This window comes from Pyrus communis, chromosome 4 (genome assembly GCF_963583255.1).
Source record: "Pyrus communis chromosome 4, drPyrComm1.1, whole genome shotgun sequence".
Taxonomy (NCBI): domain Eukaryota; kingdom Viridiplantae; phylum Streptophyta; class Magnoliopsida; order Rosales; family Rosaceae; genus Pyrus; species Pyrus communis.
In genome coordinates, this window is record NC_084806.1 from 4,073,194 (window position 1) to 4,096,944 (window position 23,751).

The 23,751-nt window shown below is 36.0% G+C and overlaps 4 protein-coding genes across 6 annotated transcripts; all 4 read right to left on the reverse strand.

Annotated features, from left to right (window-relative positions):
* Positions 1-218: 218 nt before the first annotated feature.
* Positions 219-5,294, reverse strand: LOC137730502 (beta-1,3-galactosyltransferase GALT1-like). 3 transcript variants are annotated; one of them, XM_068469491.1, is made up of 10 exons: positions 5,137-5,294; positions 4,867-5,047; positions 4,164-4,269; positions 2,748-3,865; positions 2,367-2,590; positions 1,985-2,266; positions 1,652-1,780; positions 1,399-1,578; positions 1,120-1,227; positions 219-1,001 (listed from the first exon to the last, which is right to left on the reverse strand). In XM_068469491.1, exons 4-10 carry the CDS (start codon positions 3,505-3,507, stop codon positions 786-788), a joined length of 1,899 nt encoding a protein of 632 aa, XP_068325592.1. In that variant the 5' UTR covers positions 3,508-3,865; positions 4,164-4,269; positions 4,867-5,047; positions 5,137-5,294; the 3' UTR covers positions 219-785. The 3 variants fall into 3 exon arrangements, with proteins under 3 accessions (XP_068325592.1, XP_068325591.1, XP_068325593.1); XM_068469490.1 differs by lacking the exon at positions 4,164-4,269; XM_068469492.1 differs by lacking the exons at positions 4,867-5,047; positions 5,137-5,294 and having other exon boundaries at positions 4,164-4,826.
* Positions 5,295-11,762: 6,468 nt separating this feature from the next.
* Positions 11,763-13,676, reverse strand: LOC137732575 (extracellular ribonuclease LE-like). Its single transcript, XM_068471892.1, has 4 exons — positions 13,476-13,676; positions 13,193-13,348; positions 12,262-12,460; positions 11,763-12,079 (listed from the first exon to the last, which is right to left on the reverse strand). Exons 1-4 carry the CDS (start codon positions 13,575-13,577, stop codon positions 11,856-11,858), a joined length of 681 nt encoding a protein of 226 aa, XP_068327993.1. The 5' UTR covers positions 13,578-13,676; the 3' UTR covers positions 11,763-11,855.
* Positions 13,677-15,707: 2,031 nt separating this feature from the next.
* LOC137732376 (extracellular ribonuclease LE-like) lies at positions 15,708-16,685 on the reverse strand. Its single transcript, XM_068471688.1, has 4 exons — positions 16,578-16,685; positions 16,348-16,503; positions 16,035-16,233; positions 15,708-15,931 (listed from the first exon to the last, which is right to left on the reverse strand). The coding sequence occupies exons 1-4, from the start codon at positions 16,683-16,685 to the stop codon at positions 15,708-15,710; spliced, it is 687 nt and encodes a 228-aa protein (XP_068327789.1).
* Positions 16,686-19,874: 3,189 nt separating this feature from the next.
* Positions 19,875-22,398, reverse strand: LOC137732375 (amino acid transporter AVT1I-like). The gene is made up of 3 exons (XM_068471687.1): positions 22,281-22,398; positions 21,141-21,748; positions 19,875-20,387 (listed from the first exon to the last, which is right to left on the reverse strand). Exons 1-3 carry the CDS (start codon positions 22,396-22,398, stop codon positions 19,875-19,877), a joined length of 1,239 nt encoding a protein of 412 aa, XP_068327788.1.
* Positions 22,399-23,751: the final 1,353 nt, after the last annotated feature.

The window sequence follows — 23,751 nt, forward strand, 5'->3', positions numbered from 1 at the left end:
GACGTTGTAGGCACTAGGTATGCTCTGATGTTGATGGTGAAAGTAGTTAATCTCTTCCTAAACATTTTGTTACAAATATAAATATTTTGCTACTGGGGAAAGGATTCAGGCTTTCGAGATTGCAATTTCTCGGCATGGTTTCTTGCCAAGATAGATTTGTATCTGCTTCTGTGTAAAACTCTTGTTGATGACGATAGAATGGAATCGTTCTTTTGCAATATAAGACTGGGTTAGATTGTTTTCGTTGAACGCTACTTCTCTATTTTTCTGTATTTTCCATTGAATTACTGCGAAAAAAAAGTATCGGATGCAAAGGGACAGAGGCAAGAGCGCGAAAATAACGCTAATGCTACTCTGCCCTGATTCTATACATCAACAGATCTCTCCACCTCTCCTCTGTCATACTATAACCTATGGCACACCTAAAATATACAGTAAGGGGTGTGCTATCCATACACCTTATTTTACTTCTCACACACTCTTTGATAATTTCTGTCCGTTGATCTTCAATTCATCCGATCCGACGGCTGAAAATTCAAAAGGTGTGTGAGAAGTAAAATGGGGTGTGTGGATATCACACCCCCACTGTAATAGTAAGCTCGTTACTAAGATGAATATCTCCTCTTTTAGTTAGTGCCATGGTAGGGTCTCGGCTTTGGTCAATCTCGGTCATCTGCTCTCGACAGAATGATCGGGCTACCGAGATTTCTCTCTTCAGCTTCGGAGATTGATCGTGAAACTCTTAACTACAAGGTTCCAAAATGGAACGAATGATCTAATTGTGTCTACCCATCACCACCACAGCATTTAGCAACTTGCCCTTCTTGAATTTTCTGCCAGAGACAAAGCATCTCCCTGGGACCTTGGTAATGTGCAATGACATACCCGTCCTTGCACCCTTCGTTGTAGACCTTCTCTTCCTTCTCATACCGTACATTCAGACCTTCCTTTTTCATATCCGCAATCCAGATTCCCATCGCCACATCTTCCAGCTTGAACATCTGATCATAACAAAGCATCGTTCTCTTTCAGATACAGAAACCATTCCAAATTCAAATAAAATTTTGATGGAGAAGCTATAGTGATAACACTGGTTGCAAAATGTAGATTGTTTCTTACCTTTAATCTGCCGTTTTTATGTCGCTGGGAAACTTCCTTTGCTATGTCATTCGATACCACATAACCAGGACCATTTGCCCAAGGTGGGTAAGTCTGTTCGGGCCATTCCTTCATTAGCGCAGCAGACACAACGAATGGAACAAAAAATGTGAGAAGCAGAATACAATTTCATTAACTCTTTACCAATGATAAACTACGCATCAATTAACTTGATTCCTAATTTGGGGAACAAACCGAGTTATACCAGAGCTTGCAACGTTGGCAAGGCTTGAAAATTACCTCAGAGCTGATGTACCATTTGCTCTCTGGATTTCGATGAGGTCGTGAATCTGAGTTAATGAGGCCATAAAGCAAGCCACGATTCACTTTGATCCTGTGTAAGGAAGCTAGCACTTCATCCACACGAACAAATGCATCGTCATCTGTCTTCATGACAAACTTTGCTGAAACAACCTCCGTCTGTTGAAGAGAGAAAATCAATTAGATAAAGAAGGGATCTCCCCGTGCACTTGAGGAAAATTAAGTATTTTACCCCAAAGATGCAGATGGCCAAAGTTTTCCAGGTAATGAGGCCATAGTAATCAACAAAAGGCATCAGCTGTATGTCTCCATAGGTTTGTGCCTCGTTCCAAAGTTCCTCATTCACTATTTGGTTCTTATGCTGCATTACATTACAAACTCGATGAATAATTTAGCAAGCAGACTCAACAGAAACATAACGAGGATATAAGAAAGACAGCGTAAATATGTTGTGGTGAAAACACAACATAAATTTTGCAAATTAATGAACAACACACCCGATGTTGAGAAAATAAACATTGTAATAAGTTAATAACAAAGAACAAGGTTTCACAAGTGAGCTCACCAAACCAACAAAAAAGTGCACTGAAACTGCCCCTGATCGTACAGCAGCATACTGCATCCATGTTCTTCGAACAGCCATCCGTCGTTTAAAATTGTTTGCGGTAGAGAAAACACCAATAAAGAGATCCATTTGTTTGTGAGGCGAGAGAGGAGTAGATTTGAGTTCTTGTAAATTAATTATGTGCTCTGAATCCTCTGACGAGGGTAAACCGCTGGCTAGGACAGAAATTAATTTCAAGTCTCCAGATATCCTTAATTCACTGACAAGCCATGGCTCCAATGTCTGAACAAAAAACCATGAAAACAGCATATGAATTCACAGGGACAAGTGTTTATCATCTACTTCCAAAAGCAACGCGAAGAATTAAATTTGAAGAACTTACTTCGCGGAATGCAAAAGACGTTAGATGCTTCCCATCAACGGTCATTTGGATTCCTTCTGAACCCACTCTAAGTGTAGCAACAAATGGATAACCTTGCTTAAATGGAAAGTATCTTCTGGACTTTGATCCATCTTGTGCAGTTGAAGCCTGCCTTGAAACATTAGAACGTATTCTCTGCTCTTCAGTTTTTCCGACTATCTTGTTGCACTGGTCCAACTCATCCACTGGCAACCATTAAAATTTTCAAGGCAAAGTAACAGTAAGTATAAATAGGCCTTATAGAACAATGCCGAATAAGCGATCAACTGTAACATGTTAATATACCGAGTTATATACTAAATCTTTGATATAATTGACTAATAGAAGAGACAGGCAAGTTACCTTTATTGTTCTTTTCAGGAGTTGGAGACGGGCAACGCTCCTCATCACCCCAATCATGAGCAACAGTCCAGGTGTTCTGGACAATTACAGGGTCCTCAGTTACCTTATCACCGCTTAGCCTAACATTATAATGCAATATAACGGGTGGATCGGGCTCCCCTGGAAGAGGCTCGCCTGTCAATTCAATTCGAAAATTTCCAAGAAGTCCATCCGGAATGCCAATAACTGTAATTGAAGAACCTTGGGTTAGGCCACAAGGGACCCGCAACTTAGAAACACTATTGTCGACTCCTGTCCCATTCATTTTATTAAGAAAATGAGGACACTGCTTTTCTTTTGCTTTCCCAGGTGAACTTTCATTTGTATAACCAAGTCTTTGCTCTTCAACCGAAGTCATAAGACTATTCCATGCAACTCCAGCTTCCCTTATAGCATCCACCGCATTAGGCAAACCCCGAGTTTGATTAATCAGGTGTTTCAAAAGGTTCCATGTCTGCATAGTTTGCTGCTCTTCACTGGATACATTCCTCTGAGCAAAGAGGCCAAAGACTATAATCTCAGCAGAAATCACTTCAGAAGCATTCTCTCGATTCTGAACTGCAGGTAGAGTAGTATTTAACCATTCAAGAGGATTACTAGTATTGATGTAGAGTGCATTGCCTAAGAAACTATCCCCAGCGGGATAGTTTATAATGCCATATCTCAAAACTAGCAGCATGAATAGACATGCAGCCACAATACCGCCATACAATTTCTTCATTCTGGTGATTACAAAACTACATCAACAGCTCTGAGCCCAATTTCCCAAGTTATTGCTCACCATGAAGCCAAATTAACACCATTTGGTAATCACGTGGATGAATCAATAAACGTCAACCCCTCACAGGAAAATCCAAGAGACCACGTGCTTATACAGAGAAAGAAGAATGATCTGCCAAACGCAAATAGCTAAGGATCTTCAGTAAGGGATAAACAGGTCACAAGATGTATACGTGGAAGGATCTCTACTTCTGTCAAGTGTCAAGTAAACGTTTCACATCTTCCTTTTCCCACTGCCATCCAAAGAGAAACCAACTATGGTTCTGCCAACAAATTTATCCTCCAGAGACACTACCACACTGAACCAAAACCCAAATCAATCAGTCTACAAAAACTCACAAAAATCTGCTTGTGAAATCATAAGCCAAACGATGACGTTTGTGAGTGCAGATTCATGTAAAACAAAGATTCATTCAATGTTCAATAGCAAAAAAGCACACTAAAAAAACTTAAATGATAAGAAAGCGCAGATGGTTCAATACAAAAAAACAAATTATAGATTCATCTTACATTAAATAGTGAGAACATCTACTGAAACAAAAGAGCAACTGAAAAATCAGATGAAAACGAATAACCAACAAGCAATGCCATACATACATATAATTCTCAAGGTACCCAACTTCAATCGTTTTGATCGCATATTATCTGGAATCACAATCCACTTTGCTTCCCCAGCTATTTCCAGAAACACCAGAGACTTGCTCTTAAATAAGATGAAAACTTCCATTAAAAAAAAAACTTGGAACGTTTAAGACTTCTCAACAAAATACAACCAGTAGCAGTTAATTCCTTGTATAAATTTCCACTGACCAATTAGTCAAGTCAAATCCCTTCCAGTAGTTACGATATTAATATTATTATTAATATTATTATGTTTTCCCCTTCACCAGATGAGAAGCCACAATGCTATATTTTACTCAACTATGGCGTACAGAAGTAGGAAACCAGGACGATTCTGCAATAACTAAAAGTTCACGGACCATAGTGAAAAATTGAAATCTACAAACTCACAGTTAATTAATAATAAATTCATACAAAATTACGGAAAAATAAGTGAATTAGATTTCTCGGTCGAATACTTATAATTATACATGCTTAATTGATTCAACATTTTCTTCTTTGACTCATTCGAAGCGTAATTTACAGTAGAATTTTCCAGAAAGCAAAAATTAATTAAAATAAGAGTAAGAAAATCAATCTACTTGTTCTTGAACTCATACAAATCTACTCTGAGCAAAATAAACTAGATTAAATTTCGAAGATATAGATTATCGAAGTTCTAGAGCGAGAAATTCAATACCTCCGATTGTCTCGTGACTAGAAACGGCATACACAAATGCTAAGCTCGATTCTGGTAGAATAGTCAACTTTCCCGGCAACCAAACAGTTCTCGAATCGATTGAATCAAGAAGCACGCAACTGGACTGGACTGGATTGGCAGATCCGAACGCGGAAGCAGCCGAAGAAGATCAAAATGCAAGCTACAGTACAAGGAGAAAATTATAAAGAGAGAAAAACAGAGGACTTAAAATTAGCGACATGACTAATAAGGACAACGGTTCAAAGTTACCTCGTGAGGAGAAGAAGCGGAAGCGGAAACTTTCTGTTTGGGAAGAATGCCGGAAAGTGCGAGAAAATTTGAAATGGAAGAGAAAGTGCAGAGGGTGATGGATCGTTGTCGTTTGAAAAACTTCGCCTCTACGCCTTAACGGTGGGAAACCATAAAGAAGAAACTGTTTTGGTCTTTATAAACTGTTGATTATTTCGTCCCTTTTAAAGGTCTTGGTTCCACCGTTTTTACTTTAATTTAACATCACTTTAATCGATTTATTAGGAAAATTAATAATAATATTTATATTTGTAACAAAATGTTTAGGAAGAGATTAGCTACTTTCACCATCAGCGTCACGGCATACCTACAACGTTAAGCTGAAATGACTTATGCGAGACACCTAACTGTTAACTGTCACTAGTATGAATTTACGTATAAATTTACCGATCGTGCACCAACAAAAACTGACGGTAGCGAGATTAATAATAATTATTTGTAGTTAATACATAATTAAAATTATTTAAGAATTGAGACATAGTGACTTGCGGTTCAACTTTTTATTTTCTTTTTTTTCAGTCAAAAGTAAATGAACTATTTTCCTTTGGGACTAAGTTAATTACCAAAATAGAGTTTTCTTTGCTTGTACTCTTATTTAACAGGTGATATTTATTTCGACTGCAAGTAATATTAGTGATATCTTCATAATTGCCACGTCATTAACATAATACCTAAAAGGTTAAGATGTCATTTTCGACCAACAATATCAGTAAATTTTTTTGGGTGAAACTGTCATATAGTTATATGGTTTATCAATCAACTCATGTTATCATAGGTTTCTTCATTAAATTTTTGGCAAACGATAAGATAATATATTCGTCTAAATTATAAATAAGGGGAAGGGAGAGTATGAACTCAAGCGCAATAAGTTGAAGAAGAAATGTCTTACCACTAGAACAATTTACCACTTGCATATTTATTTATTAATAAATAAAAAACATTCGATCCATAAAATATCAAACATATTGTCCATCTGAATTATAATACATGTTTGTTACACTGTGCTAGTTACACTAAAAAACTTTCTCGAGACCAGTTTCATATTTATGACTTTCTTTTACAAACTTACTATTTGCATGTGTGGTAAACAAATTGTGGTTAGGAAAATGATAGGAAGACTATTTTTGTAGAATATATTTTGTAAACTACATGATGCAGTGTTTAATGATTAGATTATTTTCTTAATGATTTAGATAATTCAACCATCAACCGCTACTTTATATTTTCTACAAAATTCATTCTAAAAAAATTATCTCTCTAGCATTTCTTGTGGTTATGTTAAAAACTAAATTATTTGAACCAAAATAATTTAGGCAGGTAGCCTTTTACTGCAGTAGTGAAAAAGTGTTGAACTTTTACATCACGGTGTGAATTCAAATCTCGTCGATAACTAATTTAACAAAATTCATTGTTTGACTGGAAAAAAAAAATCAAAATATTTTAGCAACATGTGCATCCAGTCTGAAGTAAGAAGGTGGTATTAATTGAAGAAAGCTTTTTGGTTTTTACCAAAAAAGAAAAATTGAGAAATGATTTCCCTAAAATGTCCCGTCCAGCCGTTGACGGAATTTCCAATTGGCCGTCAACAATTTGTTGTAAGTATTGAATATTGACCGGGAAAAGCCGACTGGACAACGATAATTTGCGCGTTGGCGGTCGTTTTAATCTCCCTGACTACGTGGCGCTCTGTCAGTGTCCGGTCCACGCAGTAGGAAATTTTATTTTATTTTATAATAATTTCCCATATTTTTGTCCATTTACGTGATGAGGGCGGAAAACTTGTCGTGGTTAAGTCAGTAACAGCACGCTACTAAGTATTAGAGTTTAGTGATATTTTTCTTTATTTGTAAGTAAGATATTTTAGGTTCTATTCTCGTCAATGGTGAATTTAAACCACATTATTGCTATCCTATTTTGAGACTAAGGGTGTGATATTCACACACCTCATTTTACTTTTCATACCTCCTACTAATTTTCGACCGTCAGATCGAATGAATTGAAGAAAATCAAAGAATAAAAATTAACAAAAAAATATGTAAAAAGTAAAATAAGATGTGTAGATAGTACACCTCTTAAAACTAAACCCATATTATCTCTTTAAGATTGATAATATCGGTTGTTAAAAAAAAAATTAAAAAAAAAATAAAGTAACAGCTCAAATGGGTCGATAGAAATCACGATGAATTGATGAGTCCTTTTGGGATGGGACCCGCAAAGAGGCCCGCCTCATAAACATCGAAAGGCGGTCCGTACGTTACCAAGTGTGTGTTTGCTTGCGCCTTGAAATTGCAGGCGGGCTCCTGTAAAAATGATTCTTATATAAGTGCAATATATCTCATAATTGCTTTGCGGTCTACTGTGTAACAATTTGTTTAGATATGGTTTCAAAATGATTGAAAATGTTTTTAATAAAAATATTTTTGGAATAAATTTTTAGTAAAAATGTAAGTAAATTATGAAAAAGCATTAAAAGTAATTCCTAGAAGAAACATAGAACTGATACTTCTTGTAAAAAGTATTTCATATGTTTTTAAAGTCCAAAATTTTTTTTTTTTTAAAAACACTTTCAATCGTTTTAAAAATATATCGAAACGAGCCTTAAGACTTAGTACTATTTTTGCGTCCGTAGTTTGCGGGTGAAATGCAACTTTCAACAAGGGTGGCCATAGGGGCGGGCTTTAGCTAGGGACAACTCAACAGGCGACTTTGCCAAAGGTGGAATCATGACCAAATCAAACACCATTAAAACTCCCTTTTATTTATTTTGTTTATGATTGTTAATTAAGGTAAACATAGCATCATTAAGCTTTGGACATTGATTAATACTATGTTTTGCATATAATGTAAAAATTTAGTAAAGCGGTACCATATGCGACCGACAGTTCGCCAAATCATACGGTGATGGTGAACATAAATTTAATAAAAAAAAATGAATTAATAAATAACGTTTTCCGGGGGGTCGCTTACAAAGGATTTGGATCATCTCCTGAGCAGAGGGTCCGAATCCTCCTGACCAAAGCACACCGATCGTTGAATTAAAATTCAACGGTTACAATTATTATAAATTTTAGAAAATCTCTTTATTTGTAGCCATTGAATTTTAATCTAACGATCCGCGTTCCTTGATCAACAAGAATTGAACCCTCTGTTCAGGAGAGAATCTAAATCCATTTACAAATTTTGAATAGGACAACCTACTGAAAATAAAATAGAACAGCGCAAGCACGTGTAGGGATGAAGAAACAGATCTCTACTGAAAAATGTAAGGACCCAGTAAACAATTGTTACTCAAATTATTTATAAATTGGCATAAGTCAGCGATTAATGTTTTAAAACTTTCTTATTTTGTTTTTGAATAATATTTGAGTACTGACTAGTTGTATTTAAAAATGCCCACAGATGTTCTTCTCCTACACCGTCAACTTTTGCCCCTCGTATCCTTGTTTGTTTTTATAATATTACCAGATATATTTTTATTCTAATTCAGACTAAAGGGAGGAGAAGTGTTTAAATGCAGGATGCAATGGGTCGAAGAGATAGAGCCCACTCATCACGAGAATCCATCACTTGAACCTTTATTTTGGTCTTTTGACCTTTTTTCTTAATGCTAATGTGTTTAAGAAATGACGTTTGTGTACCTAAGAGGTCATTTGATAACCATTTCATTTTCAAATTTTATCTTTTTGAAAACTGAAATCTTGTTTGGCAACTATTTTGCAGTTTTTAGTTTTCAAATTTTGAAAAAAAAAAGAAAGAAAGTAATTTTCAGTTTTTGAAAATTAAAACTAGTTACCATAGAAGATTTTAGTTTTCAAAAAAATAGAAGTAAAAATTAAAAACTAAAAACGAAATGGTTATTAAACGGCTCCCGAATAAATTTAGTTGATTATGCTTTCATTTAAGAAAAACTAAAAGAATCCATCAACTAACGAAGCTTGGTAATTCATGATAAAATGAAATAATTTCACAGAGATAATACTTATAGGCGTTCTTGGCCCGTATTTGAGAGAGATGCGCTATGTAAGTCATGGCGGTTTCGGACTTTGGAGTGTCGACATGCAATTCGACCTACTATGAAGTTGCGATGTCCAAAACGGGTAAAAGGCCCAGTTAAGGATGAAATCAGTTATATCATATCTGAACGTATGTTTATTCCATCCCTAAGATTCTAAGAACCATGCATTACTCCAATTTATGACTTTTCCAATTTCATAATTGTTAGATTGCTAAACGATATTCGATTAAGTGATTTTCTCAAGTACGAGACGAAACTGAATAATAAAGTAGAGAATGGAAAGTAGACGGTATTTTTTTCGTGAAATTTTTTGAAGTAAGTGCCTAGCTTGCTCAAAGCAACAGCTGTAGAAAAATTAACAGAAAAGATACATACAAGTAACAAATTACAAAGTAAAAGATTAGCGTGAAAGAATTACAACAATGCGTTAATCAAAATTTAGGGAACTGAACTTTGGAAGCACGTCGTCCCTTTGGAAGGAGAGGACACTCAATAATGTCTTGGCCGGAAGTGTCAATGCACAAATAAACTTGGGGTGTGCCCAGCACCTTATTTTATAGCTTCCGCTATGCTCTCTAAACTGTAAAGTTCATCATTTGCCACGATTCCTGCATTCAATAATTACATTTAAATTTGAGTTCGTAAGTGTTGAGTAATATTACGAGAATTTTTTTTTTTGGAAGCGGTCCCTGGTCAGCCCAAACTTTAGATTGAAACTCTATACATTCTAATGTTTTGAAATTAGTTCGTTAATTAATGACCAGCTTTTTTAAGGATTTGTAGAAGGTTACTTTTACTCTGAGTTTTAGGGCTGCTTCAAAGTACTTTTTCTGATCGAGCTCGGACTCGGAGCAAGTCCCGTGCTTCTCCCATTCTTGTTAAGACTGCTCAACAGTTTTTTAGATCTAATGCGATGTCTTGACGTGCCACGATGCGAGGATTATAGTGTCAAGACAAGTTATGACAAGCCATTCCAAGTGCGCAAAACGTCGGCAAAATGCATGCCAGGATATGTCATCGCATGCCAACAACAATGTTTCGGCGTGCGGTTTACCTTCCTCAGCTTTACGTTGATGACGTGGTTCGCTTTCGAAATTCTCCTCCGAATTCTCTCCGATGAATTGGCTCTATCACTCGTTGATCACGTAAGCAAGCCTCTCTTTCTCTCCTCTCTTGATTTTTTAGTTTCAATGTCCTAAATTTTCCGAGAAACCAAGCGGAGCATTAGGGTTTATAGAGAGAATGCATGGCGTGTCATGACATGCATTGTGCCGCCAATTCGTGACATTGTCATGTCGTGGCCAACGGCGATGTTCTGGCGTGCCACGATCTGAGGGTTACCGTATCAAGATAAGCCATGCCAAGTGCGCAAAACGTCGGCAAAATGCATGCCATGACATGTCATCACATGCCAACAACGATGTTTTGGCGTGCCACGATGTGAGGGTTATTATGTCAAGACAAGTCGTGACATGCATCTTTTATTTGCACAACTTCTTACCGGTAAAAACACGTTTAATATCTGAGCTGAATATTTACACAGTTCTTATTTACTGGTAAGAATACGTTTATTATCTGAGCTGAATATGAGCTGAATATTTACACAGCTTCTTACTTACCAGTAAGAATACATTTATTATTTGAACTGAGTATTTACACAGCTTCTTCTTACCGTTCAAAACACTTCATATATTTCCTAGATTTTTTTTTTTTTTTTAAATTACTCCATGAACAGACCAGTTGATCTTTTGTCGTGATATACAGAGAGCATTGTTAGATTATTACATACACAGACCATTGATTAGGTTGATTCTTGTTTAAATAAACCATTGGTGGTCATATACATAATTATACCTGAGATTTGTCGAAGATGCTGTCGGGATTACAGTTAGAGGGGTAGCCGCCATCCCTGGATTAGTCTTTTAAGTAATTTATAAGATGGAGCGCAAGGCGAGCAAGGTACTTTCCAGGCCAATCTTAGAGGAAGTTAGCTGCAGGTTTATACTTGCTAGATCAGGCGTATCGATGTTGCGTGTAAGTCATTTTTGCTTACGGACACGACTAATATGGAGATATGGGCTTGTATTATACCTACCTGAGTAACACATTTTCAAACGAATTCCATTTAGTGTCAAGCCATACTAGATCAGATGGTGTCTGATTGTTTGATTTTTATACTCCTTGTGGAGGAAAATTAGTGTCCGACCGACGGATCATGTGTCTATGAGATGCCACACACCAAATCAACATTCCATTTATATTGTGTTACTCAAACCCACCAATAATCACATATTTAAAATGAATGTTGGATGCATCGGTCGTAGACAAAAATTTCTCATAATTATAATCATGTTTGGTGGCTAAGATATGACTCATATATGTCATGTCACGTTTGGTAACGTGACACCATGTCCAGTCCCAACCAAACGAACCCTCTGTGTATGCTTGGCTATATCATGAAGACCCTTTTATTGAAAATTTTCCGTTTGTGAAAAGGAACTTGCATCAGCGCCACGAACACGTCGGAAAATCATAAGATAATTTCATGCATATATACGGTTGAAAACGGGAATACATCTAGAATTCAAGATTAGTGAATGATGGATACATGAAATTTTAGACAAAGCTGATGCTGCTGTGATATCTGAGTCATCTTTCTACATATCTAAAAAGTTGGGAATTCAGTCTGTGCACCACACTGTCCATGGGGAAAAACAGGACACTCAATGAGGTCAGAACCAGAAGTGTCCACACACAAGTAAACCTGATAAAGTTGGCTGTTACCAGATTCATCCACATTGCACTCAATAAATGGAGTGAACCCAGTTGCATCTTTCACTGCCTCCGTGATATTCTGTAGGGTGTATGAGTCCCCATTTGGCTGTATACCTGTAATATGTGATAACATTATATATGTTTAATATGGATCGATGAACACGGAAAGAAATTAGCAGCAATAGTATTAGTTACTGACATCAGTGGCACAATATGAGGTGACTACAACTAATCGTGTGTAATAGCTATTAGGCATTGGTAATTTAATCAGATTAGTTTGTTAATTCAATTGTTACCTGCACTTTCGAGGGCTTGGAGGAGGTTTATTTTCTTTTTGAGGTTAAGAGCAGCTTCAAAGTAACCGTGTTGATCGATGACAGACTCTGAGCAGGTGCCATGTTTCTCCCATTCATGTGTCCAGAACGCTATGCCGCTGCTGCTTGGGCAAGCTAGTGTTGGCCATTCTTTTTGCATGCTGCTTCTTAGATCTGAAATCTGTGACATCATTTTCCATGATTGAAATAATTATAATTAGCATTTGGTGGCATCTAAAGGCTGATAATTAACCTTCGTTAATTATCAAGATCTATATGTGTGTGTGTTTATATATTGTAATAATTATAAATTCTTCATTTTGTCAAACAACAGAAGATTAAAGTAGTATGAAAAAACAGAATAAAGGATAAAAGGAGCTATAAGGCACATTCCAAGCGATGGGGGCATTGCTTGCACAGTTGCACGCAGGGGGTGTGAGATGTGAAACCAAACATCTCGCCACAAAACCAAGTTTGAGCGAGTTTAACTGGAGTTACTCGTTACATATAATTATGTGTTTATCGTTCTCATAACATGGCAGGTCACGTTAAGTAACTAATCACATGGTGAGAGATAAACACATGATTATACACAATTGGCAAAATGCGAACTTTCACCGTGCTTTTATGCAGGACTTGTTCATATATCGATCAAGTGCATTTTTTTCCAATGAGGTCTCGACCATTTCTTTGCAATTTTAATACTCTTAGGTGCATTTTGACACATTTTTGAAGAAAGAATCGATGAAGTTGATGCCAAAATGACGAAATGTAACAGATTTAGCATTATATGGCCGACCTTAAAATGTAGAAAGAACTAGAAATCGATAATTTTGATGCCAAAACATATAAAACGAGGTCCGTATGGACATTTTAAAGATTATATTAATGCAGCAAATTAGCAATTAGGTACCTCAGATTGATCAAAGGGGTTGCTAGGATCGCAGTTGGAGGGATATGAGCCGTCGTTGTAATTCGGCCAAAGCCCATGAATGCCGAAATCAGCTGCAGGCTTCCCTGTTGTTGGATAGCAGCAACTTGTCTTTGTGTCACAATATGATCCGGGCCACTGCATTACTCAAAAAAAAAAAAAAAAAAAAACACGACCATTACAAAATAATCGTAAGAACTAACGACCACTTAGGTCAAGGGTTCAATTTCATCCAACGTAACATGAGATAGAACGTCCTGCTAACCTGCTGGACAAAGTAGAAGAAATCAAAATCTTCTGCAACGCAAACAACTGAAAGACATCCCATCAGTAAAAGCTTGACCAAGGTTGAGGGGTTGGACTTCATCTTTCTCACTCACTCACTCTCTCTCTCTCTCTCTCTCTCTCTCTCTCTCTAAATTTCTCTCACTAGGTTACGGCGTTTGACTCTTGAGTTGAGACTGGTTAATTTGAAGACGATGATAGTGTATATGACAGGGAGGTGATGAGCCGTATTTATAGGCAGAAATATGGAAAGGTTGAGGGGCCGAATATCCAGCCTTAATCATATGCTTTAATCTTAATTACCAAATTTATGAGGCCACAGCAATGCATTGTTACGTGTGAGACCGTTGCATGAAGATTGTTATATTTCGGCTCACCTTTTCTGTAAAAACAAAAGTTTTTCCTTTCATATTTGTGGGATTTTTTTCCTGTCTCATTCATTATTTTCCTTATTTTTTTGTTGGTTAAACTAATCAAAATTAGCCATTAATTAATTAAAATCTCAACGAGGGATTCTTCTGTGATTTTGGCAGATTTTTATTTTATTAAACGGATGATTTGAAACTATTACAATAACTTATGAGAGGTGAGGGGGTGGGGGGGTTTGAACTTGGACCGCATGGGTAGAAACCTAAGACCTTATCAGCTAGCATATTGCGTCACATGCAAGAATGTTTCTGTAATTTTGGCAGATTGTGTTAAGCTCTTTAGCTAAGGTTTGAAACAGATGTAAACAAGACAATCTGGTGCATAATGTATGACACACTGTTGGCCATATTTGTGACTTTTTGCGACCTCGATTAATAAAAAATTATTTGAAATATTGTAAGCAGCTCTATATATAAGTACTTGCACCAATTATTTGATGGAAATTTTGAATAGCCTTCCAAGTTATGTTGAGGAAGTAAAAGCTTTCACACTTGATTTTTTTTAATTGAATTAAACAAGAAAATATAAATCATGTGGTCGTAACATGCACGCATTTATAAATGATCACCAATAAGATTGCCAAAATATTGAAATAGCGTGCCGTGATTTCCATAAAATCCCTTCACATTGGAAAGGATATTCTCTCAGCTCCATTCTGGCACCGATACGATGATGCCTTTTACATTGCATCAACACATCCAGAACAAAACTACGTTGTCCGACTAGCCAATATACGGCACAAGGGAGACCCGAATAAGACCAACTCTAAGTGTGTTAACCATATTAATCTCATCACATGTTTAGAACAAAGTATTATTCTACATACAGTGTGCCGATTCTAGGATAGTCATATTAACCTCATCTCTTAATTAGTTATGAGTCTGTCCACTTCTAATGTACGAGTACACTGTATCTAGAATAGAAACAAAGAAAAACTAATGAAAAATGATTGAAAACTTTGAGTTTTAACGAAAAAGTGTTGTAAGTGAATTGTATCAGAATTGACTTTTTAGAGTAAAAATGTGATTTTCCGTTAAAGTGAACAGTACCGAGAGTATTTCGTTAAAACTCCCTAGAAACAATTTATCTATAATAATACTTTTTTCTTAACGTCACAAATATACATATATACATATATATGTATGTATGTATGTATGTATGTATTGAGTCAAACCTGAAGACTTATTTTAACCAAATGAAATAGCAATCACTAAACTAAAAGTTAAATGAGGACAATATTTGACCTCTAAATTGAGGTTTCATTGGGGCCACAAATTTGAGCACACTTTTGTACATGATTTCGTTTTCAACCAACACAAATCAAATAGTGCCAAGAGTGGAGACAAATTGGAGAAGTCTTATGTCTCGTTGTCCAGATTAGAAGTCATATATCGACACCGTGAATAACCAAATTAACCATTACACTTCGTGGAATACTTTCATGCATATTTGTTGATTGTTTATGGGATTAGAAGTCATCAGATGCTAAAGCCACCAATATGAAACGGTGAGCAATTGGGATTGGAGAAACTGAAAACTACAGAAATTAACAAAACAAATTTCATTGATGGATACACCAGAAGAGTACACTTATTTGTTGCAGCTAGAAAACTCACGAGGCGCTTTGCTAGCTACTTATTAAGAAGTGAGAGAGCCCAATGTCCAACAAGAGAGCTGAAATAACGGAAATTCTACTACGCTCCGATGCATCTAATACACCTTAATTTTTGGCCATCAAAGCTTGGTCTGGAGGATACTGGAAAATCTCATCATATTAAGGTAGCTAGAAGGAAGGGAACTCAATTTTGGAGGAGCATTTCGTCCCGGGCAGCACTGGACATTCAATAAGGTTTGAGCCAGATGTGTCCACACAAATATAAACCTCATAAAGCTGGCTATTCCCGGATGCATCTTCGTTACATGTTATACCAGGAGTGTACCCAATTGCTGATTTTATAGCTTCTTTTATGCTGCTCAAGCTGTAAATATTCCCATCTGCTTGGATTCCTGCAGTAACAACGGTTCATTAATTTAAAATTTTACCTCCCAAAAATAGTAAATATATAGCTTAGGAAAAAAGAACCATAGAATAGTAATTAATAAAAATTACCAGCATTTTGAAGGATTTGGAAGATGTCTAAGTTTTCCTTGAGGTTGAGAGAGGCCTCAAAGTAGCCATGTTGGTCAAGCACGGACTCGGAGCATGTCCCATGTTTATTCCACTCATGTGCCCAAAACTTTGAGCCATTCCCGCTGGGGCATGCCAGTGTAGGCCAATCTGCTTGCAGTCTGCTTATCAGGTCCGAGATCTGCATAGATCATATATAACTACTTAGTTAGAACGAGCTGCGCATATGTGGATTAGGTCAGTTGACTATGATAGGATATCCGCCCAATGACACCCTAGTTCTAATTATTACTACCTTCGATTCATCATAAGGGTTGTCAGAATCACAGTTGGATGGATAAGAACCGTCATTGTAATTAGGCCAAAGCCCATGGATGCCGAATTCTCGTGCAGGTTTTCCTGTCGTTGGATAGCAACAACTTGCCTCGGTGTCACAGTAAGATCCCGGCCACTGCATTTATATATCAAATTTCATCTTCACAACTGTAAATTAATGAAAAAAATAAAAGAAGTGGAAATATTCACCTGCTGTACAAAATAGAAAAAATCAAAACTCTGAGAAACAGAAACAACTGCTAGACACTGTATTATGAAGAGCCTGATGAACATCGAACGGTTGAATTTCGAATCCATCTCTCTGTTCCTTCCCTGATTTTTCTAGTTCAAGATTAGTATTGTTCAATGTGTTCAGTATTGTATCATGGCTTGCTATTTAAAGACAAAGTAGAACAATGTGTACAGAGATTTAAATTCAAAGATAATGCTAGGTAGACCGATTTTAAGACCAATATTGCAAACTATGTGATATATCACCAATAAAAAATAAGCACGTTAATCAACACTTCAATAATAACTCAATCATCAACAACAACGTTAAATGATTTACAAAATATAATTTAAATAGATAATCTTTCTAGCATTACCCATTAAACTCCTTTCTCCCTATCTAGATGAATCTCTAACTTAAAAAGTGGATGGAGAGCATGATTGGGAACTCAGTTACGAAGCCCATAAAAATGTTATAATTTAATACATATTTTGTGCATGGATCACATTCTTAAGTTTATTATGTCTTAGAAGATTCTTAGGTCAAACTAAGACCACTTTGAGTTTATATGTGAACTCAAAAGGAAAAAAAATTCTTACAATATTGTGCCAAACTTCTTATAAGAACATATAAGGTCTCTTATTTTATCAATTTTGATATTTACGTTCTTAACACGTCATCTCACATGTGGGCTAGCTCTAATATCATGAAGAAAAACGAATTCCACAATAAAAATAATTGGCTATATAAGAAATAGTCAGATTGTTTATAAACACATGTAAGATCTCTTAATTCCCCCGATATTCTTTTCAACTACAAATCAAATAGTTCCAAACTTCCAAGTGTGAAGACAAATGGAGAGAACTGATGTCTCTGTCCAATTTAAAAGTCATATACCATTACCGTGTATGGAATATTTGTACGCACGGGTGATTGTTTAAAGAATCATGAGTTGTGTCTAATGTGTAATAGTTATCTCTACGAGTGTTAATTTGGGTAACATGAGTTGGGTTATCTGCATTTTGGCAGAGTTATATATATGTTACGATAATTAATCTGGTTGGATTCCCACTTCACAATTGCAGTAGTTTAAAGTATCGCATTATCCAAAAACGAGAGGAAAATTCTGATGGACAAGAACTTTTACATTGTAATGGTTTAGGAACATTGCCGATTCATCTCTCTCTTTCTCTCAGTGCCTTCTGGGATTTTTCGGTGTCACCGTGTTTGATTTCGATGCATTCAATGGTTCATGTTAAATTTTTAAAGACAAACTGATCATTGTGTACATAAATATGACCTGCAAAAGAAATCAGAATGGTAAGTTGATTAGAGCCGTGTGCTTTTCCCTATGTTTCTAAGTTCGAATGTCCATGATTTAGAGTAGAATATTGTTTGTTCAAAAAAGAAATGGTACTAAGATTGCAATGATGACACTTTTAAAGGGCCTTCTTGGGTGCATGTTCAAGTGTGCAATCATACTAACATGATTGTTGTACTTTAAGATCAACAGTGATGCTCTCGTCTTAATTCCGAAAGAGCATAGCTAATCATAACTAACGGGAACAACTGGTTTACGTTGCTACTTCCTAATATTAGAAACTCCACAGCTACCAAATAGCTTGTTTGTACCATACTTGACCAATCCTGAAACTATCAAGCACCTGTTAACTTTATACCTTCAAGGACTCACAGAGGGATTCATGCTGAGGCACCCCTGCCGAAACACAAGAGTTTTCCTCCACCCAGGAGGCTAATCACATCACGACACGTGTCAACGTTAGAATAAAGCTCTTAGAGTCCTACATCGACCGCAGACGAAAGTTGGAGACTCCTCAACTATAAAAGAAGACCATTCTCCTACAATTAAGGACGAATGTCATTACTGTATTAAACTAGTCATTAGAACCCACTAATGATGATTATGTTTCAACCTATGTATTTGTGTAAACCCTTCACTATGAATGAGAACTCATCTACTCCGTGGAGCCAAATTTAGGGTGAACCACGTACATTAATGTGGCATGACAAAGAGGGAAAAGAGAGGAATTGACCTGATAGTGCGTTGAGATCATTGAAACAGGTTCTGAAAAATGTGGTACCTGCACGGCTGCACCTTCGGTTGGTTCCTGTGAGGGTAGGTTTTGGCTCTCCATTTTCTCTGCCAGACATGATTGAATTTATCATTAGAGGGGGATGGATGGTGAGGATGAGTAGATAGCCGCACAAACAAACGTCAACAATTTGAAGAGAGCATTAGGATAAGTATTTTGTTCACAAACCCCAAATTTTCATGTTAATTAGTACTATTATACGCAGCCCAAGCCTTAACTGTTTGTCCAGGATTTTTCATTTTTTTTTCGACTTTCTTCTTAATTTTTTAAGGAAAATATTAGAGGAACGACATTTGGTATGATATAACGAAACCGAGGAAGGAGAATAAAACATTAGATTTGGTGATAGGCCATTCCTTTCTTCGACTTTCTTATGGTGTTCAAACTACTAATAGTAATACGATCCACAAGAGTTACTGAATTTATGTTTGACACCTGTTAGTATATTTGAAGCGCAATTAGCATAGGCAGGTCTCGAGTCTCCGGATTTGGGAGATATTGGACGGTGTTCAGATTATAGGTACTAGGCTGCCTCCAAAGTGCTTCCCTAAAAGAACTTCGTAATGCGTCAGGATCTCAAAGTAAAAATGAAGAACGAAAAGAAAACACAATCTTTTGGTTGTTTGTTTTTTGTGTATGAGGTTTGTTCATTTGTTTATGAACCCGACATTGTTTGAGTTGCTTTTGGACACGTCCAAAGATTCCAAACTAATGATTCTGATAAAAAGATGGTGCATTAATATTTCTTTTGATTATTATAAATTTGTGATCGTAACAGTAAAAAAATTATCAATTATAGCATGTTACGTAAGCGTTGATTTTGACATTTTTTTTTTCCTTCTGTTTTAAAGAAGGCCGACTCTATATTCATATGAATAATGAATGGAAAAAAAGCAGTAACTTATTAGAAAAGCAGTGTACTTTACAGGGAATGCATTATTAGGAAAGCAGTGTAAAAAGTTAAAAGCCAAGATCCGGATTTGACTGAACGTCATGAACGATAATTCATCGTCAAAAGTGCTTCCATACTGGCCCAAAAAGAAAAAACAAGAAAGTGCTTCTGCATAATTGCAGAAAATGGGAAAATAATCATGTGGCGAAAATTCTACTTGTTGCAGAAGTTTATTAGAGTTACTAATTAAAATGCTCCAATATATGATTTCACAATTGTCTTACAATTTGTATCACAGAAGTGTACGTACCCACTACGCCAACAAACGACCCTATAACCATAATCCCAACAATTACCACCAACTCGAACCCGAATCTCTGAGCAGCAACGTTAATCTTAAGGTAGAACAAGCACGGCAGCAAGACTGAGACCGTCACGCTCAAAGATGCGCCGACTAAAGCCATTAGGTAGCTAAAAAAAGGAATGGCTAATGCCACAATTACGGTGCTAATTACAATTAAGGTTCGCACGAAGATGCTAATAGTTCGGCTGTTGCGAAAAGGGCGTGTATCCTCAATAGCAGCAGCAATTGGAGTGATTATAATTGCATACTTTGTGAGGGGATTAATTATAGTAATGTAAATTGCTATCCTTGAACTAATTTTTCGTATTGGAAGATTTAATGTGACTTGAGACTTCAAGTCTTGTCCGAACATCAAGTAACCCAAAACCGCCATTGATCCGTAGGTGATGGTGCTTACAACGAAGCAGAAAAGTAACACCTGCAATGAGGGGAGGCGGGGGGGGGGGGGGGGGGGGGGTGTTGTGGGTGGGGAATGGACATGGTCAGATCAGTGCAAAAGATTTCAGGAAAATTGCACACAAGAATCCGTTACAAATTTTTAATCAAAAATGAAATTGAAAGAGACTAAACACATAATAAGTTGTACGTGAATCACGATTTAATGCCTCTTTATAGTCCGCTTAAGTGTTACTCTAGTTAGATACCAACTGAACTCGTTTGGATGTGCTTTTAAAATGATTGAAAGTGCTTTTGGTGAAAATATTTTTGGAACCAATTATTAGTAAAAAAAAATAATAATAAAATAAAAAACTAATGAAAATGGCTTGAAAACTTTGAGTTTTAATCAAAATGACAAAAATGTATTGTAAGTGAATAGTACTATGAGTGACTTTTTAGAGTAAAAATGTCATTTTCGTTAAAAGTAAATAATACCATGAGTGTTTGTTAAAACTCCATAGTAAAAATGCAAGTAAATTCTGAAGAAAAAAAAACACTTAAAGTGCTTCTTGGAAGAAGCACATAACTGGTGTTTCTTGTATAAAGCACTTCAAGTGCTTTTGGAACCCAAAAACATTTTCTGTAAAAGCGCTTTCAAGCATTTTAAAAGCACATTCAAACGAGCTCTATAAGTATTCCTCTAGCTCAGTTTTTTTTTTTTCCTTAAAAAAATTGTCACCGTTTTATGTGCGCGTGTTTCCCTGAATTTTAACCGCACTTTGAAATTACTGACCTTGGAGAATTTGCTTCTATCTTTCATGGAATTGCACAATGTGGGGAAAACTGCATGGCCACAATAGCAAAACAGGTACAAGCTCACAGCAGTAGGCAATCCTTTGAAATTCAGAAGAACATCTCCTTCATGAAACCCTACACCATCAACCGCGCCAACCCAAAACACGAAAGCAACCAAAAGAAGAGAAGCGAAAACCCCTCCGGCAGAAACATACGCCAACAATCCCAGATTCTTCAGCCATGTAGTTGGCAGAATTACAAGGGCAGTGAGCAAAACAAAGCATTGTTTGCCTCCAACTTTGAAGCCTGCCATGTTGAACCCCATGTTTGGGAACAACTGGTTTAAGTTGTCACCTTCTAGTATTAGAAACTCAACAGCTACCAAATACAGCTCAAGGTACATAAAAATGGAGATGGTGAGTCTTCCTTTCTGTCCATAAGCAACTTCTCCAATATCGGGATAACTCTTGATCCGCGGATTCCCGTCCATGCATCGTTGTAGAAGCAACCCGGTATACCAACTAAGAAGCGCCAACTGGAAAAGAAGGATCAAGCTCAGCCACCCACCTTCAGAAAGTGCAAATGGAATTGATAGAATCCCAACTCCTGAAGAATTAAACAAGGTGATTAACAATGGCGGAGCTAAAAAAATTTCACCAGGTGGGCTAGCTTAAAGATTTAAATATTTATAAACAAAGAAACTTGATACTATATTTTTTACAGTATCAGCTAGCTTAAGAAAATTTTCACAAGGTGAGCCAAGAACTTTTGTTATTCAAACAAATTCAAACTTATACATATACAAGAAGCGATGAGAAAAAAGATGTGAGAAAAATAGATGGTTTGTAAATTGTATTATATAATTAAACCTAGAGAATTTGAATCAGTGACTAAATATATAGTGGGCTACATTTGAAAATCAATAAAAATTACATGTAAAATTTTATTTTCTACCAAAGGCTACCTGGGCTACAGCTCAGGGTAGCTCTTAATGTGACTTCGCCAGTGGTGATTAAGAATGTTTTGGGCAAAAGAGGTTATACATGCTGGCCTAACCAACTAACCTAATTTACGTCTGTCGTAATTAAAAAAGTAAAAAAAATATGGTGTGACAGAGATGAAAAAGAGACAACTTTACCTGATAATGTGTTGAGACCATTGAAACATGTTCTGCAAAATGTCGTGCCTCCACAATTGGTTGGTTCCTGTGAGGGTAGGTTTTGGCTCTCAATTTTCTCTGCTTTAAGGCAGTCCATTTTTTATGCTGCCCACTATGAAACTTTGGTTCCAATGAGAATGCAAGGGATATCGGGATATATAGTGCAAGAAAGTTGACCAAAGCCAGAATTACCGGAAATTATTGAATTTCAATAATAAAATCATTTGTTCCTGGAAAAAATAAAAGGGAGGATGATGGTGAAGATGAGTAGATAACCACACAAACATACATCATAACCAATAAATTAAGGTTCATGTTAGGACGATCAAATTTCTAAATTAAATTTACAAATTAAATGAGGTGTCACCAATAGGAAAAAAGCACGTTAATTAACACTTAAGTAACAATTCAATTATCAACAAATAAATAATTTAGTTTATAAAATTTGGTTTAAAAATTTTGTCTCATAACATTATCCATAAATTAAAGAGAGCATTAGGCAGCTTGTACAATATGTGGAATTTATTAATGGTTGAAAATTACATGCCTATGTTGCTAAAGCTTTCAAAAGGAAACCCACTTACATGTCACAAACATTGATGTAGAAGAAATTAAGCTTACTTTCCATGAGGGTCCATTTTGAGGGGAGACGTGTGCCTTTTTTGTCATGCATCATTTGTGATATCATTAATAAGAGTTCAGAGCTGTGATTGGCACTCATACATAAAAGTTATTCCACACTTCTCTTCTTTATAGAATATTCTTGCAAATAGAATTTCTAAGAATGTCAATAACCGACCATAATTGTATTTCTTTATAGATAAAACTAACACCAATATTAAATTTTTTTTCAGCGTATTAGTTGTGTTTTTCATACACTAAAAAAATTAGTAATGATATTAGTTGTGTTTTTCACATCATCAATCATGTAATTATTATTCGACCTAAAACAACCCGTACTTGTTTATCTAGATATCAGCCAAACTAAGATAGTTGATTATAACAAAATTTTACTATATAGAAAAGTATTTAGGTTGTCAAGTAAGTTCTTTTCATGGGAAACAATGGCGAGTTTAACATTTTTTGTAAGCTTATTCTTCTATCTTAAACAGATACTTTTCTTTTTTATTCCTTATATATATATATATTCACACTCGCCGTTAGAATCAGAAAGAAAATTAGATGCAACGTGAATGTAAAACTGTCGATATTTTATATTTATTACGTACTAATATGTATTTTAACTCTCTTTAACATCATTTGATAACTAATATTCTGAAGTATCAAATCACTAATTTGGTCAACATCCATTAAGTTCTCATTCTAAAAGAACCATGAATAAACACATGAAAATGGCACAACCAGAAAATCCACTCTCCACGTTCCTGGTTTTATCTTAATTCCCTTTTCAACGCTTTTGTTTAAAGGTAATTAAAATTGTTTAACACAG